We start from the raw sequence: 17,955 nt of genomic DNA, 5'->3' as shown, positions 1-17,955 counted from the left end.
GTATCAAAACATGAGGCCTATTATCAGTTTTTTTTTGCAAGTGTCTTCATTCTGGCAGCCCTTGAGATATCTATTTTTTTTATTTTTGATTGGATGATCTACATAACATACATAAAATACATATACTTTACTACCAGGAAAAAAGAATAAAAAGCATTAAAAGATATAAAATGTGCCTGTAGAGTGAGTCTATTGTTATTCAAAAGAGATGTCAATATGTTTGAAGCTGATTAGGTTAAAGTTTTTTTTTAGGACTTGTATATTGAAGGGGCTGGAGGAGTCGGACAAGTGCTATGGCCTCTCCATAGCATCCCAAGCTCAACCCCTCATACTGTATAACGGCTGTGCTTGATATTGCAGCTCAATCCCACTCACTTGAATAGGACTGAGCTGCAGAAAGGCCATGCGGCCGATGGATGTGACGTCACAGATCGAGGAAGAGATGGATCCCCGAGGTTGGACCCCACCAATTTTACATTAAAGGCCTATCCTAGAGATAAGGAATGAATTGAAAAAAACTGCATAACTTATTCAATACTGAGATAATTATGAAATCAGAATATTCAATGAGCACCAGCTCATATTGTAGTTAATAAGATAAATATCATTGAAGATATCTTAGATTCTCAGATCTCAGCCATTTTTAAAGGGCATCTGTCAGCAGATTTGTACCTATGACACTGGCTGACCTGTTACATGTGCACCTGGCAGCTGAGGACATCTGTGTTGGTCCCATGTTCATATGTACTCGTATTGCTGAGAAAAATGATGTTTTATCATATGCAAATGAGCCTCCACTTTAATCTACACTCTTCAAAATAAGTAAAAAGTTGGGGATTTGAGCACAAAACATGATTCACATCATCTAGGACATTTTGGGGCTGAGTTTATGACAACACTTGGCATAACCTGATCAACCATGAACCATGACCATTAACCCATGAACAAGCATGCACTGCCATTTTCAATTAAAATCAAATGAGATTTACAAAAACAGCCAGTCCCAATAGTGGATACATCATCAAAGTCTCCTTGAGATTTTAATTCACGCATGGGGAAGGTATTAAGACTGACGATTCTTACACTGGTCATAATTAGTGTTGAGCGAACTTGTGTTTTAAGTTTGGCGTCTAAAGTTCGGGTTCGGGTTATCGAAGTATCCCGTTATGGATTTCGCTACCATGGACCATAACGGAATTTAGAATCCATAACGGGATACTTCGATAACCTGAACTCGAACTTTAGAAGTCGAACTTAAAACACAAGTTCGCTCAACACTAGTCATAATTAGTGTTGAGAAAAGCAAAGCATTCAAAACGAAATTCAATTAAGAAGTTTAGGAAAAACTTTAGTTCGCAGCAAATCTGAATTTCCTCGCGCTTCGTGGTAACAAATCCGTTTTTTCTAAAATGGTTGCTACACTTGTTACAAAGTGAAAGGAAGAAGCCTAGGAATACAAGATCACTCATAATGCCGTGCAGCCAGCCAGTCTGAAGATAGTCATCCCCTGTGATGTCACAGCCCTATAAAACCTTCATCTAATGCAGTCAATCTGAATTTCAGGAAACATTTCATTTACCAGGAAGCAGAATTTCCTCGAGCGTCGTGGTAACGAATCAATTTTTCCCAAAATGGTGGCTGAAAGTAACAAAAATTATATTCATCACTCTTCCACTTGCTCGTAGAGAGGCCGTCCACTTCCGTCTTAATTGAAGAAAACCTGCCAAAGGATCTGCGACAAGTGTGATGACCTCACCAAGTGATAACCCTGGGTGTGCGCAGTGACGTCAACACTGATGACGTCACTGATGACCAAGTGATAACCCTGGGTGTGCGCAGTGACGTCATCACTGATGACATCACTGATGACCAAGTGATAACCCTGGGTGTGCACAGTGACATCATCACTGATGACCAAGTGATAACCCTGGGTGTGCGCAGTAACGTCATCACTGATGACGTCACTGTGCGCGCCCAGCGTGATCATGTAGCGACGGCCTCTTCGTGAGCAAGTGGATGAGTTGAGTATAATTTTTCTTTTTAACACATGATTAACCCCTGAACAGCTGAATGTGAGTCACATATGCCGCGATCAGCGCAGCATCTGAGGGGTTAAATTACGGGGGTGGCGCGATTCGTGATTAAGTAATTTCTTGGCTAACTTTGGCCAAATCAAATTTCTTGGCTAACTTTGGCAAAGTTGCCGAATCCAATTTTTTTCAACTTTGCTCTTCTGTAGTAATAATTCTGGTTCATCTTCAGTATTTTCATGCACCAGAAAATTAAATCTAATCCCACCATCTTTTTGGCTTTCTCCTTCACCCTTGCTATGTGTACAAAAAAGTGGGTAGGGTGTGGTTATTTATGCCAAAATTAGCAATTTTCATTTCCCCAGTTTTCTGGTATTCATGAAGGTACCTTTTTTTTACCTTTATCGCTCCTATCTTCCATTTTGGGTTGTGGTCACATGACCATGTCCATTTCTTATTTCCTGTGATGTTATGTCCATAGACAGGGTGGTGATGGGGGAGTGTCTATGTAACTAGCAGGGTGAAAGGGGCTGTAAACTAGCTGGGCATTGTTAGGGGTAATGCTGATGCTGTGGCAGAGAAAGGAGAAGTGCATCATGGGTTTGGTTGGATGCAGCAACAAGATTTTCGTACAGGATAGAAACAAACCAGAGGGATTTCTTTAAAAAGTGAAGATGGGTTAAATTGGAGAAAAAAACATGGGGAAGATGTACATGAGGTAAGCAACTACATGAGAATTTAGTGGTCCTTGAAAAGCCCTTGAATGCATTAACCCATCATTATTTTCTGTCATTTTTGACAATATTTGAAGTTTTTGCCAAATTTGTACATGTGTTTTTGTGTTTTTTGGTGGTGGTGTGGGTTTTACCTCCCCATGTTAGCTGTAAGTCTAAGGGAGTTATGGAAACCAGCCCAAGCATGCATTTTATTTTTACTTATTCATGACACTTATTTTTTTTTTTTAAATTGAAGCAATCTCATTTGTGCCATAGATATTATTCTTGCTCCTACTTGAGTCAATGTATGTTGCATTTTTTAAGGTGTTTTTAACAAATTTTTTTATCAATAGCTTTTTTTTTTTATAGAGATCTACAGTGTTAGTGACCTCAGAGGGTAGTAAATACTTTTCTTTTTCAAAATGAGCCACAAAAAAAAATGCACCAGATTTGTGGTTGAAAATGGTGCATCTTAGGTTTGCCTGCTTACCAGTGAAGCCCTGCCCCTTTCTTCTAAGCCCCACCCCCACTGAGCCTGTCAGAAAAAAGCATAGAAATCATAGATGCACCAATTTGTGGCACTTTTTGGACACATTAGTAAATCTGAGATAGTGTGTTTTACCACTAGTGTTTTCTTTATGGTATTTTTTTCCCTGTAGAGAAAAACACGAAGAGCTACTGGAAAAAAGAAAAAAAAAAACAGAAACCTGTGTGAAAGCACCCTAAAAATGTGTGTCACATGACAAAGGCATACATTTTTTCTTTATTGGTGAAGAAGCTTTTGATGCATTTTAAGCACATAGCTAGCTGGTCACTTGGCCGACACCAGGGAGTACCCTTCAGACATAACTGAGATTAGTGCTCTCTCCGAGCCAATACATAATCTATACCTAGGCCAGATGGGCCACAGTTTATTGGTCCAGAAATACCTTTGAGAAATGTCTTGATTTATTGTTTTCTTTTTGTTCACTTCTCTCTCTCATCAACTATGCTGTGATCCGAGATTTTACTCTCAGACAGCATTGCTTCATTTTCGAGTCCATTTAAAAAACTTTGAAATCCGATCAGCTACCTGAGAAGAGTGCGTTCCCCAATTCAGCCCCGGGAAAAGACTAGTAATCTAAATGCAATCAGTGGCACAATCTCGAATAACACTACTGTGGCTAAAATCCTGTTTGCAAAGTTGCATATTAAATATGGTTTAGACTACTGCTAAATATTTTTTGTTCTCTCAGCCAACTTAGCAGGAAATCTGTGCGCTGATTTTCCCACGCCCCAGCTGTTAGACGTTGCCGAGATCTATAACTGTACTGCCAGTGCTGTCCACTAGATGGCAGTCGTATTTGGAAATTTGAAAAAATAAAAATAAATAAATCACATTTTTATATATGGAAACTAGTAGATTATGAAAGAAAAAGATGTCTGGCTATTATAGGATCACAAGTCTGTTAATGTAAACCCAGGAGGCAGTGATGCTAAGAATGAAACATTACTGAATAGAAGGAAATGAGACGCTGATGATGCTCTTTTCTTGCTGGTATTCAGGCGCCTATACAAGTGAAGGTACATGTTTGCAGCTGAGCAACATTTGATGTACTTGGCATTTATTTATGTCTTTCTGTCTGCATATAAGAAGTGATGATGTTTAAGCCGAACATATTCATAGACTTCTATGGACTAGACATGTCAAAAGATTATTTTTGGCATCCATTTTATCGGTATGTGTGCATAGCATTGAAAACAAGAGTCAGTAGGTGGACAATAAATGTAACTGAATGGCCTATACATCAGAAGAGTTTTCCAGCATAAATGTCAGATGAACATTTCAGATGTTTAAAAAAAAGAAAACCTAAAGGGAGCCTGTCAGCATGTCCAATTTGCCCTACTTGAAAACAGTATGACATAGTGGCCGGTGCAGGTATTACACTAAACTGTTTTACTGCAGTACTTGAGGAATATAGGTTTAAGAAGTCTTGGTCTCTGGGAGAAGAGTCCATTGGGCCAATTCCATAGGGCTTCTCATTAGAACAACAGAATACAAGAGCGTATGCGAACCCAGTCTTGGAGAGAAGCCACAGGGGAGCCAACCAGCAGACACTTCTCAAGCCTAAGACTTAGGCCTCATGCACACGCAAAAAACAGATCCACAAAAAATACGGATGATATCCGTGTGCATTCCGTATTTTGCGGAATGGAACAGATGGCCCCTAATAGAACAGTACTATCCTTGTCCATAATGCAGACAATAATAGGACATGTTCTATTTTTTTTGTGGAACGGAAATACGGACATATGGAAACGGAATGCACACGGAGTAGCTTCCATTTTTTTGCTGACTAATTGAAATGAATGGTTCCGTATACGGTCCGCAAATAAAAACTGGAACGGACACGGAAAGAAAATACGTTCATGTGCATGAGACCTTAAAGGGGATATTCTGGAAAAGATAATGATGACCTATCATCAGGATAGGTCATCATTATCACATTGAAGGGGATCCAAGTCCCAACACCCTTGCCGATCAGCTTTTTCAGGAAGCCGCAGCACGCACCAGCACTCCAGTGAGTGCTGTGGCCTCCCGGCAGCTTTCCAAGCACAGTGCTGTACGTTGTATAGCTGCTATGCTTGGTATGGCAGCTCAGCCCCACTGACTTGAATGGGGATGAAGCGAAACTAAGCCACGTGACCCATGTAGGGTGACATCACATGGCCTAGGAAGAGGCCTCGGTGTGGAGCACCCAGCCTTTTCTCACAGCCGGGTGTCGGAGCCCCATAGATCTGATATTGATAAGGATAGGTCATCAATATTTTTTCCTGGATAACCTGGAAAAGACCTATCCATAGGATAGGTCATCATTATCACATCGGCAAGGGTCCGAGGTCCGGCACCCTCGCTGATCAGTTGTTTCAGGCAGCCGCAGCACTCACTGGAACTCTGATGAGTATCGTGGCCTTCCAGCTGCTTTCTAAGCACAGCACCGTACATTGCATGCAATGCATTGCTTTCAAGCTGATTGGCAAGGGTCCCAGGTGTCAAACCCACACAGATCTGATATTGATAGGGATAGGTCATCAATATCTTTTCCCGGATAACCCCTTTAGATTTAGTAGTGTGTCAATACTAAGAGTTCTATCCAAGATTGTATAAACCTGAGAAACCTTGAAGGAGCTTTGTTAAATTTCTTAAAAATAAAAAGAGCTGGTTATAGAATTGACCGAGAGACTGAGTCATTTAGAGACTGAAGCTGACTATAGATATTCAATAACTGAAGGCCGAAAGCAGATTTAGAACATCTGCTACCAAGGTCAAACATCCAACTCAGATGAGAGGAAGGCCTTGAAGCCTGATGCTGATATTTTATATCTGAAAATTCGATAAGCCAATTCTGGCAGCCTTGAGTCCTCGTTTTTTTCCAGATTTTCACAGGAAGGCATCACAGATCAGTCCCTTTATAGTGTTAAATATAAACATTATAGAGCTGAAGGATTTAGAAGTTATTTCCATCAGATATCTTTTGTTTTATGTTCGTTTGTTGCATGAGAAAACTAGAGACATAACTACTTATCATCTATAGCTTTGCCGTAAATATCATGTCTGATACATAAGCTGAATGATCATAGTGCAGAAAATTGTCTCCTCAACCTTCCCTTTAAACGGGTTATTCAAGACTTAAAAAGACCTCAGAGAGTGTGCAACCCGCAGTGGGGTTCATACTTACTAGCAGTGATGGCCAGTTTGCAGTATTCGCCAACAAACACATGCCGGCTACCATCCTAACTCACAAGTCCGGCGATGCACAGGTAAGCCCTTACCTGTGCCTGTGCCGCGAGCCGGTCTGAAATCAAATGCGGTCACCGGGAGCAGGCAGTTTCGAGAACAGCCGCCGGGGGCCTTCATCAGGCTGTTCTCGGAACTGCCTGCTCCAGGTGACCGCATTTGTTTCAGACCGGCTCCCGACACAGGCACAGGTAAGAGCTTACCTGTGCATCGCCGGACTTGTGAGTTAAGATGGCAGCCCGAATGTGTTCATTGGCAAACACTGTGAACTGGCCATCACTGCCGCTGGATTCAGGCTCCTTTGCTCCCTGGCCATCTCTGCAGCTCCACAATGCTCTGGCATCAACATCCTGTTGATGGGCATCATGTGAGTCACATTCCACAAGGGTGACAGGTCATTGCTGCATCGAGTGATTGGCTGCAGTGGTCATGTGACGCCCATCAATAGGATGTTGATGCCAAAGCATTGTGGAGTTGCAGAGATGGCCAGGGAGCAAAGGAGCCGGAAGCCAGCAGAGCAGACTATTAAGTATGAACTCCACTGAGGGTTGGCCACTCTCTGAGTTCTTTTTAAGCCTTGGATAACTCCATTTACCCCTTTAAACGTGTACAAGAAAATCATCCAAGTAAGCAAGTTCACATAGGGAATTGGCAGCAGATTGTTTCATGACGAAGTCAAATTTGCCCACCCATGTAGCATTATGTGGTGGCCATTGTAATGAATGGCTATCCATGTAATACAGGGTCATATTGTATCCACCAGAGCCGGAGTCACTCTACATTCTTGTTCATAGCGCGGACCCCTCTTCCTAATAAGGCATACAGTATTAGTCAAAAGTTTGGACGCACCTTTTCATTCCATTATAGATTCACATTGAAGACATGAAAACGATGAAAGAATACATATGGAATCGAGGAGTAAACCAGGATATGTTCTACCTTTTAGATTATTCAAAGAATCCCCCTTTTGTTTCAATGACAGCTTTGCACACTCTTGGATTTCTTTCAATCAGATTCATGAGGTCATTGACCATGGTATCTCAGGGGTTCAAAGTCTGTGATCGGTGTTATTGCTAATCACGGACTCTGCCACCAGGTCTTTGCTGTTAAAAACAGCAGGCGCTTGACAGCTATGCTCAGCCTGAGACCCGACATCCAGCGTTCATGTACACCCGATATCAGGAAAGGGGTTAATGTCTATTATATTTGGCTTTGAAACAGTAAGAAATGATTGAACCCGCACTAAACATTTAATAAGACCTCCTAAACATTTGTGTAGAGATGAGTAAATCCATTGTAAACTAATTAGATTCAACCTGAATTTTGAAAATAAAATGAGTTGGATCCAAATTTTTGGCGATTCTATTCTGGGAAATTTTGGAAAGAGAGAAAGGTAAAATAAAAAATAAAAAAAAATAAAAAAAAATAAAAAATATTTTTTATTTTTTAAAGAAAGACAAAAGGGAAAAGAATCGAGTCCTAGGAGACCTCAGAGTATAAAAATTTAGGAACTTTCAATTCAGGGAAGAATCAATTCAGACCCGAACTGAATCGGTCACCTGATTCAGCTGAATAGAACTTTAAAAGAATTTTGAGGAATTGACTCATCTGTACATTTGTATCAATGATCACAAGCATTAAAGGTGGAAACAGAAGTCTTACCCGGTGATGAGGTTACATAGGGCGTACTGCGCTGTAAACGAGTGCTGGTAAATCTGCAATAACAAAATGAAATACGTAAGGAACACTGACATAAAGCAACAAGAAATATCCAGCTCTGGACTGTGGAGGCTTTATTTAACCCCTTCTTGACCAGGTAGTTGACCTGCAATATATTAATGGTCCTCCTTCCTCCATGATCCCAGTTTGCATAGAATGTCCGGATCCGGCAGGCCGTTCATTACTGCAGACCTGACTCTTCCTATGCTGCTGCTGGAATGGGCTGATCAGGCTATCAGCACAATCCTATTGATACCTGCAGGTACAGTATCTCACCTGGATCTTTTTAACTACTTCATTACCGGAGTGTTTATCCCCCTTCCTTACCAGGCCAGTTTTTTTCAGTTGTAGCAACGCAACTATCTCACTATGCAAATAACTGATTAATTTCTGAGCCAGCCTATATGTATTTGATATTATTTTTCTCGGGACACCTTAGATCTTCTTTTGTGCCATTAGATGATAGATGTAATATTCAAAAATATATATTTAAGGAAAAACTGAAAATTATGTAAGCATTTTTTTCCCCTTTCTTATAATTTTTTTTCTAGTAGGCTATTTTCACATTAGTGCTTTTTGCAGATCCGTCATGGATCTGCAAAAACGATTCCATTAACATAATACAACCGCATGCATCCGTCACGAACGGATCCAGTTGTATTAGGTCTTCTATAGCCATGACGGATCCGTCATGAACACCATTAAAAGTCAATGAGGGACGGATCCGTTTTCTGTTGTGTCAGAGAAAAAGGATCGGTCCCCATTCACTTACATTGTGTGTCAGGACGGATCCTTCTTGCTCCGCACCACATCACGGACAGAAAAACACTGCTATTCCGTTCCAAACGGAACGGAATACATTCTGGTGCGCTGCGTTTCGTTCAGTTCAGTTTTGTCCCTATTGACAATGAATGGGGACAAAATGGAAGCGTTTTCTTCCACTATATAGATCCTATGACGGCTATCCATTGACGGATCTGAATAGCGGAATTGAAAACGCTCATGTGAAAGTAGCCTTACAAAGGGTTTCAAAACAAAACATTTCTAAAACCATTCCCGTACGCTTGTACCCTGAAAATGGACACTATTTATGTAATTTATCTACTGGCTGGGCCCGCTGCAAGATTTCAATAGACTGGAGCGCATTTTGGATTTTGGCGGCCTATGTTTCTATTGCTGGTTCTATAGCACCGTACTGCCAGAAAAATCTTCTACAGCGCCAAAACGCTACAAGCCCCCTTCAAAGTGACTTTTTTTTATGTTATTCATCTTGGGAAAATTTGGACATTTTACGGTTTTTATTTTTTTTAATGATTTTTTTTATGATCATTTTTTTATTATTTATTTTCTAGCTATTTATATTTTATTTACCTTTTTTAACCACTTCCCATCCGCCCATAGGATATAAACGTCCTATGGGTGGACGTCTATTTCTGAAAGCACGTTTTAGAACATCCTTTCAGAAATAGCAGCTGCACGCTAATCGTGCAGCTGCTGATCGGGTTGCCCGCTGTCAGTGACAGCAGGGCAACCCAGAGAGGAGGCAGGGACAGTGCCCAGGTGTCCCTGCCTTCACGACCGGAGAGTGCAGGGGCTGTGTGAGGTCTCTCAGAGACCTCGATCAGCCCTGCTCTGAGGCTGTACAGCGCTGGATTGCTGCTGTACAGCCTCTCTAGGGGTGAATTTGTCCTGTAACTGGGGCTACTATGTCAGCCCCAGTTACAGGAGAAATCAACTGTGAAAAAAAAAAGAAAAAGTGAAGCAAATGTCCCCCAGAGGTCTTGTATGACCTTATGGGGGACGAAAAGTGTAAAATAAAATAAAAAAAATAAAGGGTTAAAAAAATAAAATAAAATAAAGTTTCACATGTAAAAAAAAAAAGAAGTTCCCAAGTAAGGAATAAAAAAAAATATTTAAAAATAGAAAAAATAAAATAAAATAGACATATTTGGTATTGCCGCGTCCGTAAAAACCAGCTCTATAAAAATATCACATGACCTAACCCCTCGGGTGAACACCGTAAAAAAAAAAAAAAAAACTGTGTCAAAACAAGCAATTTTTGTCACCTTGCATCACAAAAGATGCAACACCAAGTGATCAAAAACGCGTATGTCCCACAAAATAGTACCAATAAAACCGTCACCTCATCCCGCAAAAAATGAGCCCCTACATAAGAAAATCTCTCAAAAAATAAAAAAAAACTAAAGCTCTCAGAACATGGACACATTAAAACATAATTTTTTTGTTTCAAAAATGCTATTATTGTTTAAAACTTTAATAAATGAGAAAAAGTATACATATTAGGTATCGCCACGTCCGTAACAATCTGCTCTATAAAAATGTCACTTGACTGAACCCCTCAGATGAACGCTGTAAAAATAAATAAATAGAAACTGTGCTAAAACAACCAATTTTCTTGGTCACCTTGCCCCATAAAGTGTTATAATGAATGATCAAAAAATCATATGTACCCAAAAATAGTACCAATAAAACTGGCACCTTATCCACTAGTTTCCAAAATGGGGTCACTTCTTGGGAGTTTCTACTGTAAGGGTGCATCAGGGGTCTTCAAATGGGACATGGCATCTAAAAACCATGTGGAGTTCCTTTTCTTCTGCGCCCTGCCGTGTGCCCATACAGGAAGTTTATGACCACATGTGGGGTGTTTCTGTAAACCGCAGAATCTTGGCTGTTAACCATCGATGTGTTAAAGAAAAAAATTGATTAAAATGGAAAATCTGCCAAAAAAGTGAAATTAAAAAATTTGATCTCCATTTTCCTTTAATTCTTGTGGAACGCCTAAAGGGTTAACAAAGTTTGTAAAATCGGTTTTGAATACCTTGAGGGGTGTAGTTTCTACAATGGGGTCATTTATGGGGGTATCCACTATGTAGGCCCCACAAAGTGACTTCATACCTGAACTGGTCCTTAAAAAGTGGGTTTTGGCAATTTTCTTAAAAATTTGAAGAATTCCTTCTAAACTTCTAAGCCTTCTAACGTCCTAAAAAAATAAAATGACATTTCCAAAATGATGCCAACATAAAGTAGACATATGGGGAATGTTAAATAATAAATATTTTATGAGGTATCACTTTCTGTTTTAAAAGCAGAGAAATAGAAATTTAGAAAATTGCGAATTTTTCAAATTTTTGGGTAAATTTGGGATTTTTTCATAAATAAAGGTGAAATATTTTGACTTAAATTTATGACTATCATGAAGTACAATGTGTCACGAGAAAACAATCTCTGAATGACTTGGATAAATAAAGGCGTTCTAAAGTTATTACCACATAAAGTGAGATATGTCAGTTTTGCAAAATTTGGCCTGGTCAGGAAGGGGGCAAATGGCCCAGATGGCAAGTGGTTAAGTAAATTAACCCCTTTCTGCCACACTCAAGGCAGGAAGAGGCGAATTCCCAGCCTGCAGGCTGACGTTTCATTTTAAAGCCAGCCGGTGGCGCTCTTACATAAGAAAGCCCTGCCGGCTTTCTACTTCTTCAATGTAATACACGCTTGCAGCAGAGTGCTACAAGCCCGTATTACTGCCTGACCGCTCCAGCTCACCACGGCGCACCTCCCTGTGACCGCAGTTGTCTAATGACAGCACGGTCACATCGATCTGCAGCGGCACGGGCCCCCGGCAGATTGCGATCTCACCCGACGCTTTCATACGTCGGATTACAGATAAGGGCCTACCGACGTAGAAAGTGGTTAAAAAATATACACCTCTCAAAAGCCATGTGCAGAATATAAATTATCCTACATGAAATGAACATGTTTTGCATGGGCATGAGGTGCCGTTACCCAAACCATAAAATAATTACCTCCGGGCCCCAATTGTGGACTCTTCTACCATGGCATGATTTGCTTTTGCATCTTCGCTAAAAACTGTCTATACAGGAGGCACATGTAAAACTAACATATGGTCTTCTCAGCACTACAGCAGTGTCTTATCATACACAGTGGACACACATTTGCCATTATTGTACAGGAGAGGATTAGTTTGGAGTTAAAGGGGTTGTGCCACTTATAACACATCCCCTATCCATTAGATAGGGGATAAGTGTTTGATTGCAGGCTAGTCCGACTTCTGGGATCGCCGGGAATCACAAGAATGCAGAGTCTATAAGGGCCATCGAAGTGTTCCTTGAGAATTCACTTGTATGGGACTGCGGCGAGCACTGTACTTGGCAGTGCCATAGAGGTGAATAGAGCGAAGGAGGCACATGCGCACCACAGCTCCATTCTCATGGGGTAAGCAGGAGGGGGAAAAAATACCCAATAGCGGCCAATATTAACGCTGTAACCATAACTAAATATTCGCTTAATCTTAAAATGTCAATTTTATTAGTACGCATTTAAAATGGTTGGAACTATTAACAGGCCAAAATTAAAATATTGGTCGCCAGACCCATTATTGTATATGCTAATGTGTGAGTCTGGTTAGCTCGCCTATATGCTTATTTTCAATATAAGGTGTGACCCCAGCAACTTGTGAGTAATATACACACAAAACATCCACATTTTGTACTGTAAGGCCTCATGCACACGACCGTTCCGTTTTTTTTTGCGGTCCGCCCGTGTGCCTTCCGCAATTTGCGGAACGGAACAGGCGGCCCATTGTAGAAATGCCTATTCTTGTCCGCAAAACAGACAAGAAGAGGACATGTAATATTTTTTTTTGGCGGGGCCACGGAACGGAGCAACGGATGCGGACAGCACACATAGTGCTGTCCGCATCTTTTGCGGCCCCATTGAAGTGAATGGGTCCGCTCCCGAGCCACAAAAACTGCGTCTCGGATGCGGACCAGAACAACGGTCGTGTGCATGAGGCCTAACATGATGGCTGGTAAAGTACTGGCAGAGGTGTATATCTCACCAGCAATACTCAGATGGGTGAGATAAAAGAATCCAGGAAAGCTGGAAGGTTTCAGCAAAGTGTAGTTTGCTGGGGCACGTTTCTTTAAAGTGTTTTATGGGCCTGAATTTTGGTGAGAAAAACCCACCTTTTAGTTAGCACCCAGAGGGGCATGGACTTTTGTTTTGTGATTTATTTTCGATTTTGGTGCCGTGCATTCACTCAAATGAACATCTCCTGCTGGGATTTATAAGTTAACAAGAATGTATGGGATTCTCAAGAAACTTTAGAAGCTGTAGTCCTCTGTCATCCCATAATAATGGTCTGGGCATGCTGGGAGTTGTAGTCCTCTACTCCTACACTCCCTCTTACATTCCCTCTCTGAATTATTCTCGGATATCTCATAATAATAGCCTGGATATGCTGGTAGTTGTAGTCATCTCCGCTTACGTCCCCTCCCTGAAATGTCCTCTGATATCCCATAATTATGGCCTGGACGTGCTGGGAGTTCTAGTCCTTTCTTATTATACCCACCTCCCTGAAATGTCCACTGATATCCCATATTAATGACTAGTGATGAGCGGCAGGTGCCATATTCGATTTCGTTGAAATCGAATATTCGTCATTATTCTAGTTATCGCTATTAATATGCGATTTAAATAATCACGTATTGCGATTTTAACTTAAGGCTACTTTCCTATTGGTTTGATATCTAGAATTAGCGAAGATGACGAATATGACAAATGTATTCGTCATATTCCTCAAAACGAAGATAACGAGGTATTTTCCATCTTCGTTTTAGCTCCATATTCGTCAACTTCGCTAATTCTAGCAATCAAATAGGAAAGTTGACTAGAGACAGCTAAGTTTAATTCGCTATGCGATTATATTACTTTGCTTTTTTTTTTAAAAAATTTAATAGTTAAATACTTGATTATTAAATATGATTCCATTTATAAAAGTAAAGTAATATAATCGCATAGCGAATTTAGGCTACTTTTACATTAGCTTTTTTCTTTTCCGGCACAGGGGCTCTATACCGGAAAAGAACTGATCAGGCATATCCCCATGCATTCTGAATGAAGAGTAATCCGTTCAGGATGCATAAGGAGGTCTTCAGTTCAGTCATTTTGAATGATAAGGCAAAAGAGAAAACAGCAGCATGCTACGGTTTTATCTCCGGTGAAAAAAACTGAAGACTTGCCTGAATGCCGGATCCGGCATTTTTTTCCATAGGAATGTATTAGTGCCGGATCCGGCATTAAAAATACCGGAATGCCGAAACCGTCCTTCCGGCCTGCGCATGCGCAGACCTTTAAAAATGAGAAAAAAATAAATACCGGATCCGTTTTGCCTGATGACACCGGAAAAACGGATCCGGTATTGCAATGCATTTTTCTGACTGATCAGGCATTTTTTAGACTGATCAGGATCCTGATCAGTCTGAAAAATGCCTGATCAGTCAGAGAAAATGACATGCGTTTGCAGACAGTTTGCCTGATCAGGCAGTCAGTTCAGGCAACGGAACTGCCTGCTGGAATCAAACAACGCAAGTGTGAAAGTACCTAAACTTAGCTGTCTCTATAGTCAACTTTCCTATTTGATTGCTAGAATTAACGAAGTTGACGAATATGGAGCTAAGGCTACTTTCACACTAGCGTTGTTTTAATCCGGCATTCAATTCCGACACCGGAACTGCCCGCCGGATCCGGAAAAACGTGTGAAAACGGATTACATTTGAATCCTGATCAGGATTTTAATCACAATGAAAAAATGCATTGGAAAAAACGGATCCGCCATTTATGGACTTTAACTTTTTTTTCAAATTTTTCGGGTTTAACATGCAAAAGCCGGATCCGTTTTGACTGAACACACAGCGCCAGATCCGGCGTTAATGCAAGTCAATGGGAAAAAGACCGGATCCGGCGTTCAGTCAAAGTGTTCAGGCTTTTTGGCCGGAGGTAAAAATACAACATGCTACGGTTTTCTGAAAAGCCTGATCAGTCAAAAAGACTGAACTGAAGACATCCTGATGCATCCTGAACGGATTACTCTCCATTCAGAATGCATTAGGATAAAACTGATCAGTTCTTTTCCGGATTTGAGCCCCTAGGACGGAACTCAGCGCCGGAAAAGAAAAACGCTAGTGTGAAAGTACCCTAAAACGAAGATGGAGAATATTTTGTTATCTTCGTTTTGAGGAATATGACGAATACATTCGTCATATTCGCTAATTCTACCAAGCCAACCATAGTAAACCAGGTCCAAGTTGAAATCGCAATGCGATTAATTCAAGTTATAATAATCGAATTGCGATTTCAACTTAGCACTGCTATATTCCATATTCGTTAATTCTAGCCTAATATGGAATATAGCAGTGCTGAGTTGAAATCGCAATTCGATTATTATAACTTAAATTAATCGAATTGCGATTTCAACGTAATTCTCAAATCCGACAGTACATTCTAGTATGGAGACGTTCCCATGGTGATGGGGACGCTCCATGAGCACGGAAGTCGTCAGAAGCTGCAACGGGCACTGACTGGAGCAGCCAGGAAGCCAGGAATCCTAAGGACAGGTAAGAACAACTTTTGGAAAGTGGGAAAGAAAAAAATATAACAAAAAAAAATAAAGAATATTCGAAATATAGAATTTATAGCACTATATTCGAAATATTCACGAATTAGCGAAGTGGCGATATTCGCAAAAAAAAAAATCGATATTCGAATATTCGCGCTTAACACTATTAATGACCTGGACATGCTGGGAGATGTAGTTCTTTCCCCATACCCCATCCCTGTAATGTCCTCAGATATCATATAATAGCAGCCTCAACATGCTGGGAGATGTGGCCCTCTCCTCTTAAGCCTCCTCCCTGTAATGTCCTCTGATATCACCGAACAACCTGGACTTGCTGAGGGTTGTAGTCCTCTCCTCTGATACCTGCTCCATGTGATGTCCTCTGACGCTGGTATATTAGATTTTCATTCTGTGTGTTGCATCGTCACCCACTGTCCCAAGTATGGGCTCCTCCTTATGGGGATTGAGAAAGTGGTCCTCATGCCATGTTGTTAGAAGAGAACTTCTGGCATTGTTTTTTCATGAAGTATTTTCTATGGCAGGTATACAAGGCGTGGCGACAGGTTCTTTTTATTAGCTCTAATAATGTGGAAGTTGTTGATGCGACTTAAGGACATTTCTCACTATGACGACATTTCAAACTGGTGATCATCTGATTGGTGCTGATCCACATTCAAACCATGACAGGGGGGCAAACCATACTTGTAGTGTTACATGGGACTGGGTGCACTTGAGGCAGGGATGCTTTTTGTTATAGACCAGGGGTGCACAACCTGCGGCCCCCAGAGCCATGGTTTGCGCGCGGCCCCCGTTCTGCTGGGAAGAAACACAGTTGATCGTGCCATCAGCTGTGTTTCTGGCGGGAGCGCCGCACAATTGCAGGACTACAGCTCCCGCTCCCGCACTGTAGCAAGAGCAGGACGGGTCCCCGGCTGTCAGAGACAGCACGAGACCCGAGGAGAAGGCAGGAGCAGTGTATCAGCGCTTCTGCCTTCTTCTCCTGACATAGGTGAGAGGCGTGATGTGCAGTTTAGACCCGTGTCAGGGGCAGAGGACTGCAGAGCCTCACCAGCTCTGCCCTGTACAAAGCCTCGCTCCTCCGAAGTCCTAAGCTGAGTTGCGGTTACAATGCTACACTGCTCTGTCGCTGGAAGATAATGATGGTCTGGATGCAATGCCACAGTTTGGCCACTAGATGTAGCGCCGTTGATGGGACTTATGAAGGGAGCTCAGTGGAAAAATTGCCAGCCCCCTTGTAGTGATGAGCAGTGGCATATCCAGTATGTCACCCCATTTGAAGTACAGTAGGCACCTGATAATGGCATATTGGGCAGAGTGTAGTGCATACCGCATGTTAGGGCACTTATCTCTCAGCTGAGGATGAGTGAGCACTAGGCTTTTCTGCAGCAGGTGAAGAGCACTTGTTCCTTCATCCAGGTAACAGAACCAGAAGAATGTTTCCTGCAGAATGTGGAGCAGCCATGTTGGGATGTCATGTGTATCCTCTGCTAGGGGTGCGCCAGAAGAGGAGGCAGCAGCATATCAAAGGTGCACGAGACTCACAGATGACAAAGTGGTGCAGGAGTGTTGGAAGTGGAGCACTGTCCTATGCCAGGGATGTGCTGAAGCCTGAGCCACAGACCAGGCCCAGGATCACAGGCTGCAGACCAGTCGTGGAGCAAGGTCCCTGACTAGGATAAAGTGAGGCAGTCACCATGGTAATGATGATCAGGAGACAAATCACCAGAGCAGAGTCTGTAGGAGCATGGACATCTGAAGTGTTGCAGCAGAGCAAGTGAGAAGTGGAATTGGTAAGAGATGTCCAATTTGCCTGCACAAAAAGGGTGCCACAGAGCAGCGCTGAGGGAGTGCGGCTGTCCATGGACAGCCATCTGGCTGTATAGCTGTCTATTGGAAGAAAATATACTGTACAAAAAAATACAAATAAAAGGAAAATAAAAGTGCAAAATAAAAAAAAAAGCAAGTCAGTGTCCCACAGAGGTCTTTTAAAGACCTCTTGGGAGACATACAGTGGTGGAAAAATATATGAAAGAAAAAAAAAAGAAGAAAAGAAAATTTTAGCAAAAAGATGTAAAATAAATAAATAACATACAAGTAAAAGAAAACTATAAAAAGGAAAAGTGCAAAATAAAATTGTTCACTGTTAGATTATATTTTAAAAAATGAATAAAAAGTGATCTTAAAAAAATTTAAAGATACAAAATAAATAAAGTACAAATAAAAGGAAAAAAGGAAAATGTGCAAAAAAAAAAA

The 17,955-nt window shown here is 41.3% G+C and overlaps 1 protein-coding gene across 3 annotated transcripts in view; it reads right to left on the bottom strand.

Annotated features, from left to right (window-relative positions):
- Positions 1–17,955, bottom strand: part of DPP6 (dipeptidyl peptidase like 6) — a 1,686,142-nt gene that overhangs the window by 203,065 nt on the left and 1,465,122 nt on the right. For all 3 annotated transcript variants that reach the window (XM_040434145.1, XM_040434144.1, XM_040434146.1), the window contains one exon: positions 8,187–8,239. In XM_040434145.1, the coding sequence (XP_040290079.1) occupies positions 8,187–8,239 (53 nt within the window). The remainder of the gene's footprint in view (positions 1–8,186; positions 8,240–17,955) is intronic.

The sequence above is a fragment of the Bufo bufo genome, chromosome 5, assembly GCF_905171765.1.
Source record: "Bufo bufo chromosome 5, aBufBuf1.1, whole genome shotgun sequence".
In the NCBI taxonomy this organism is placed as follows: domain Eukaryota; kingdom Metazoa; phylum Chordata; class Amphibia; order Anura; family Bufonidae; genus Bufo; species Bufo bufo.
This window is presented reverse-complemented; position numbering and strand designations above follow the sequence as displayed.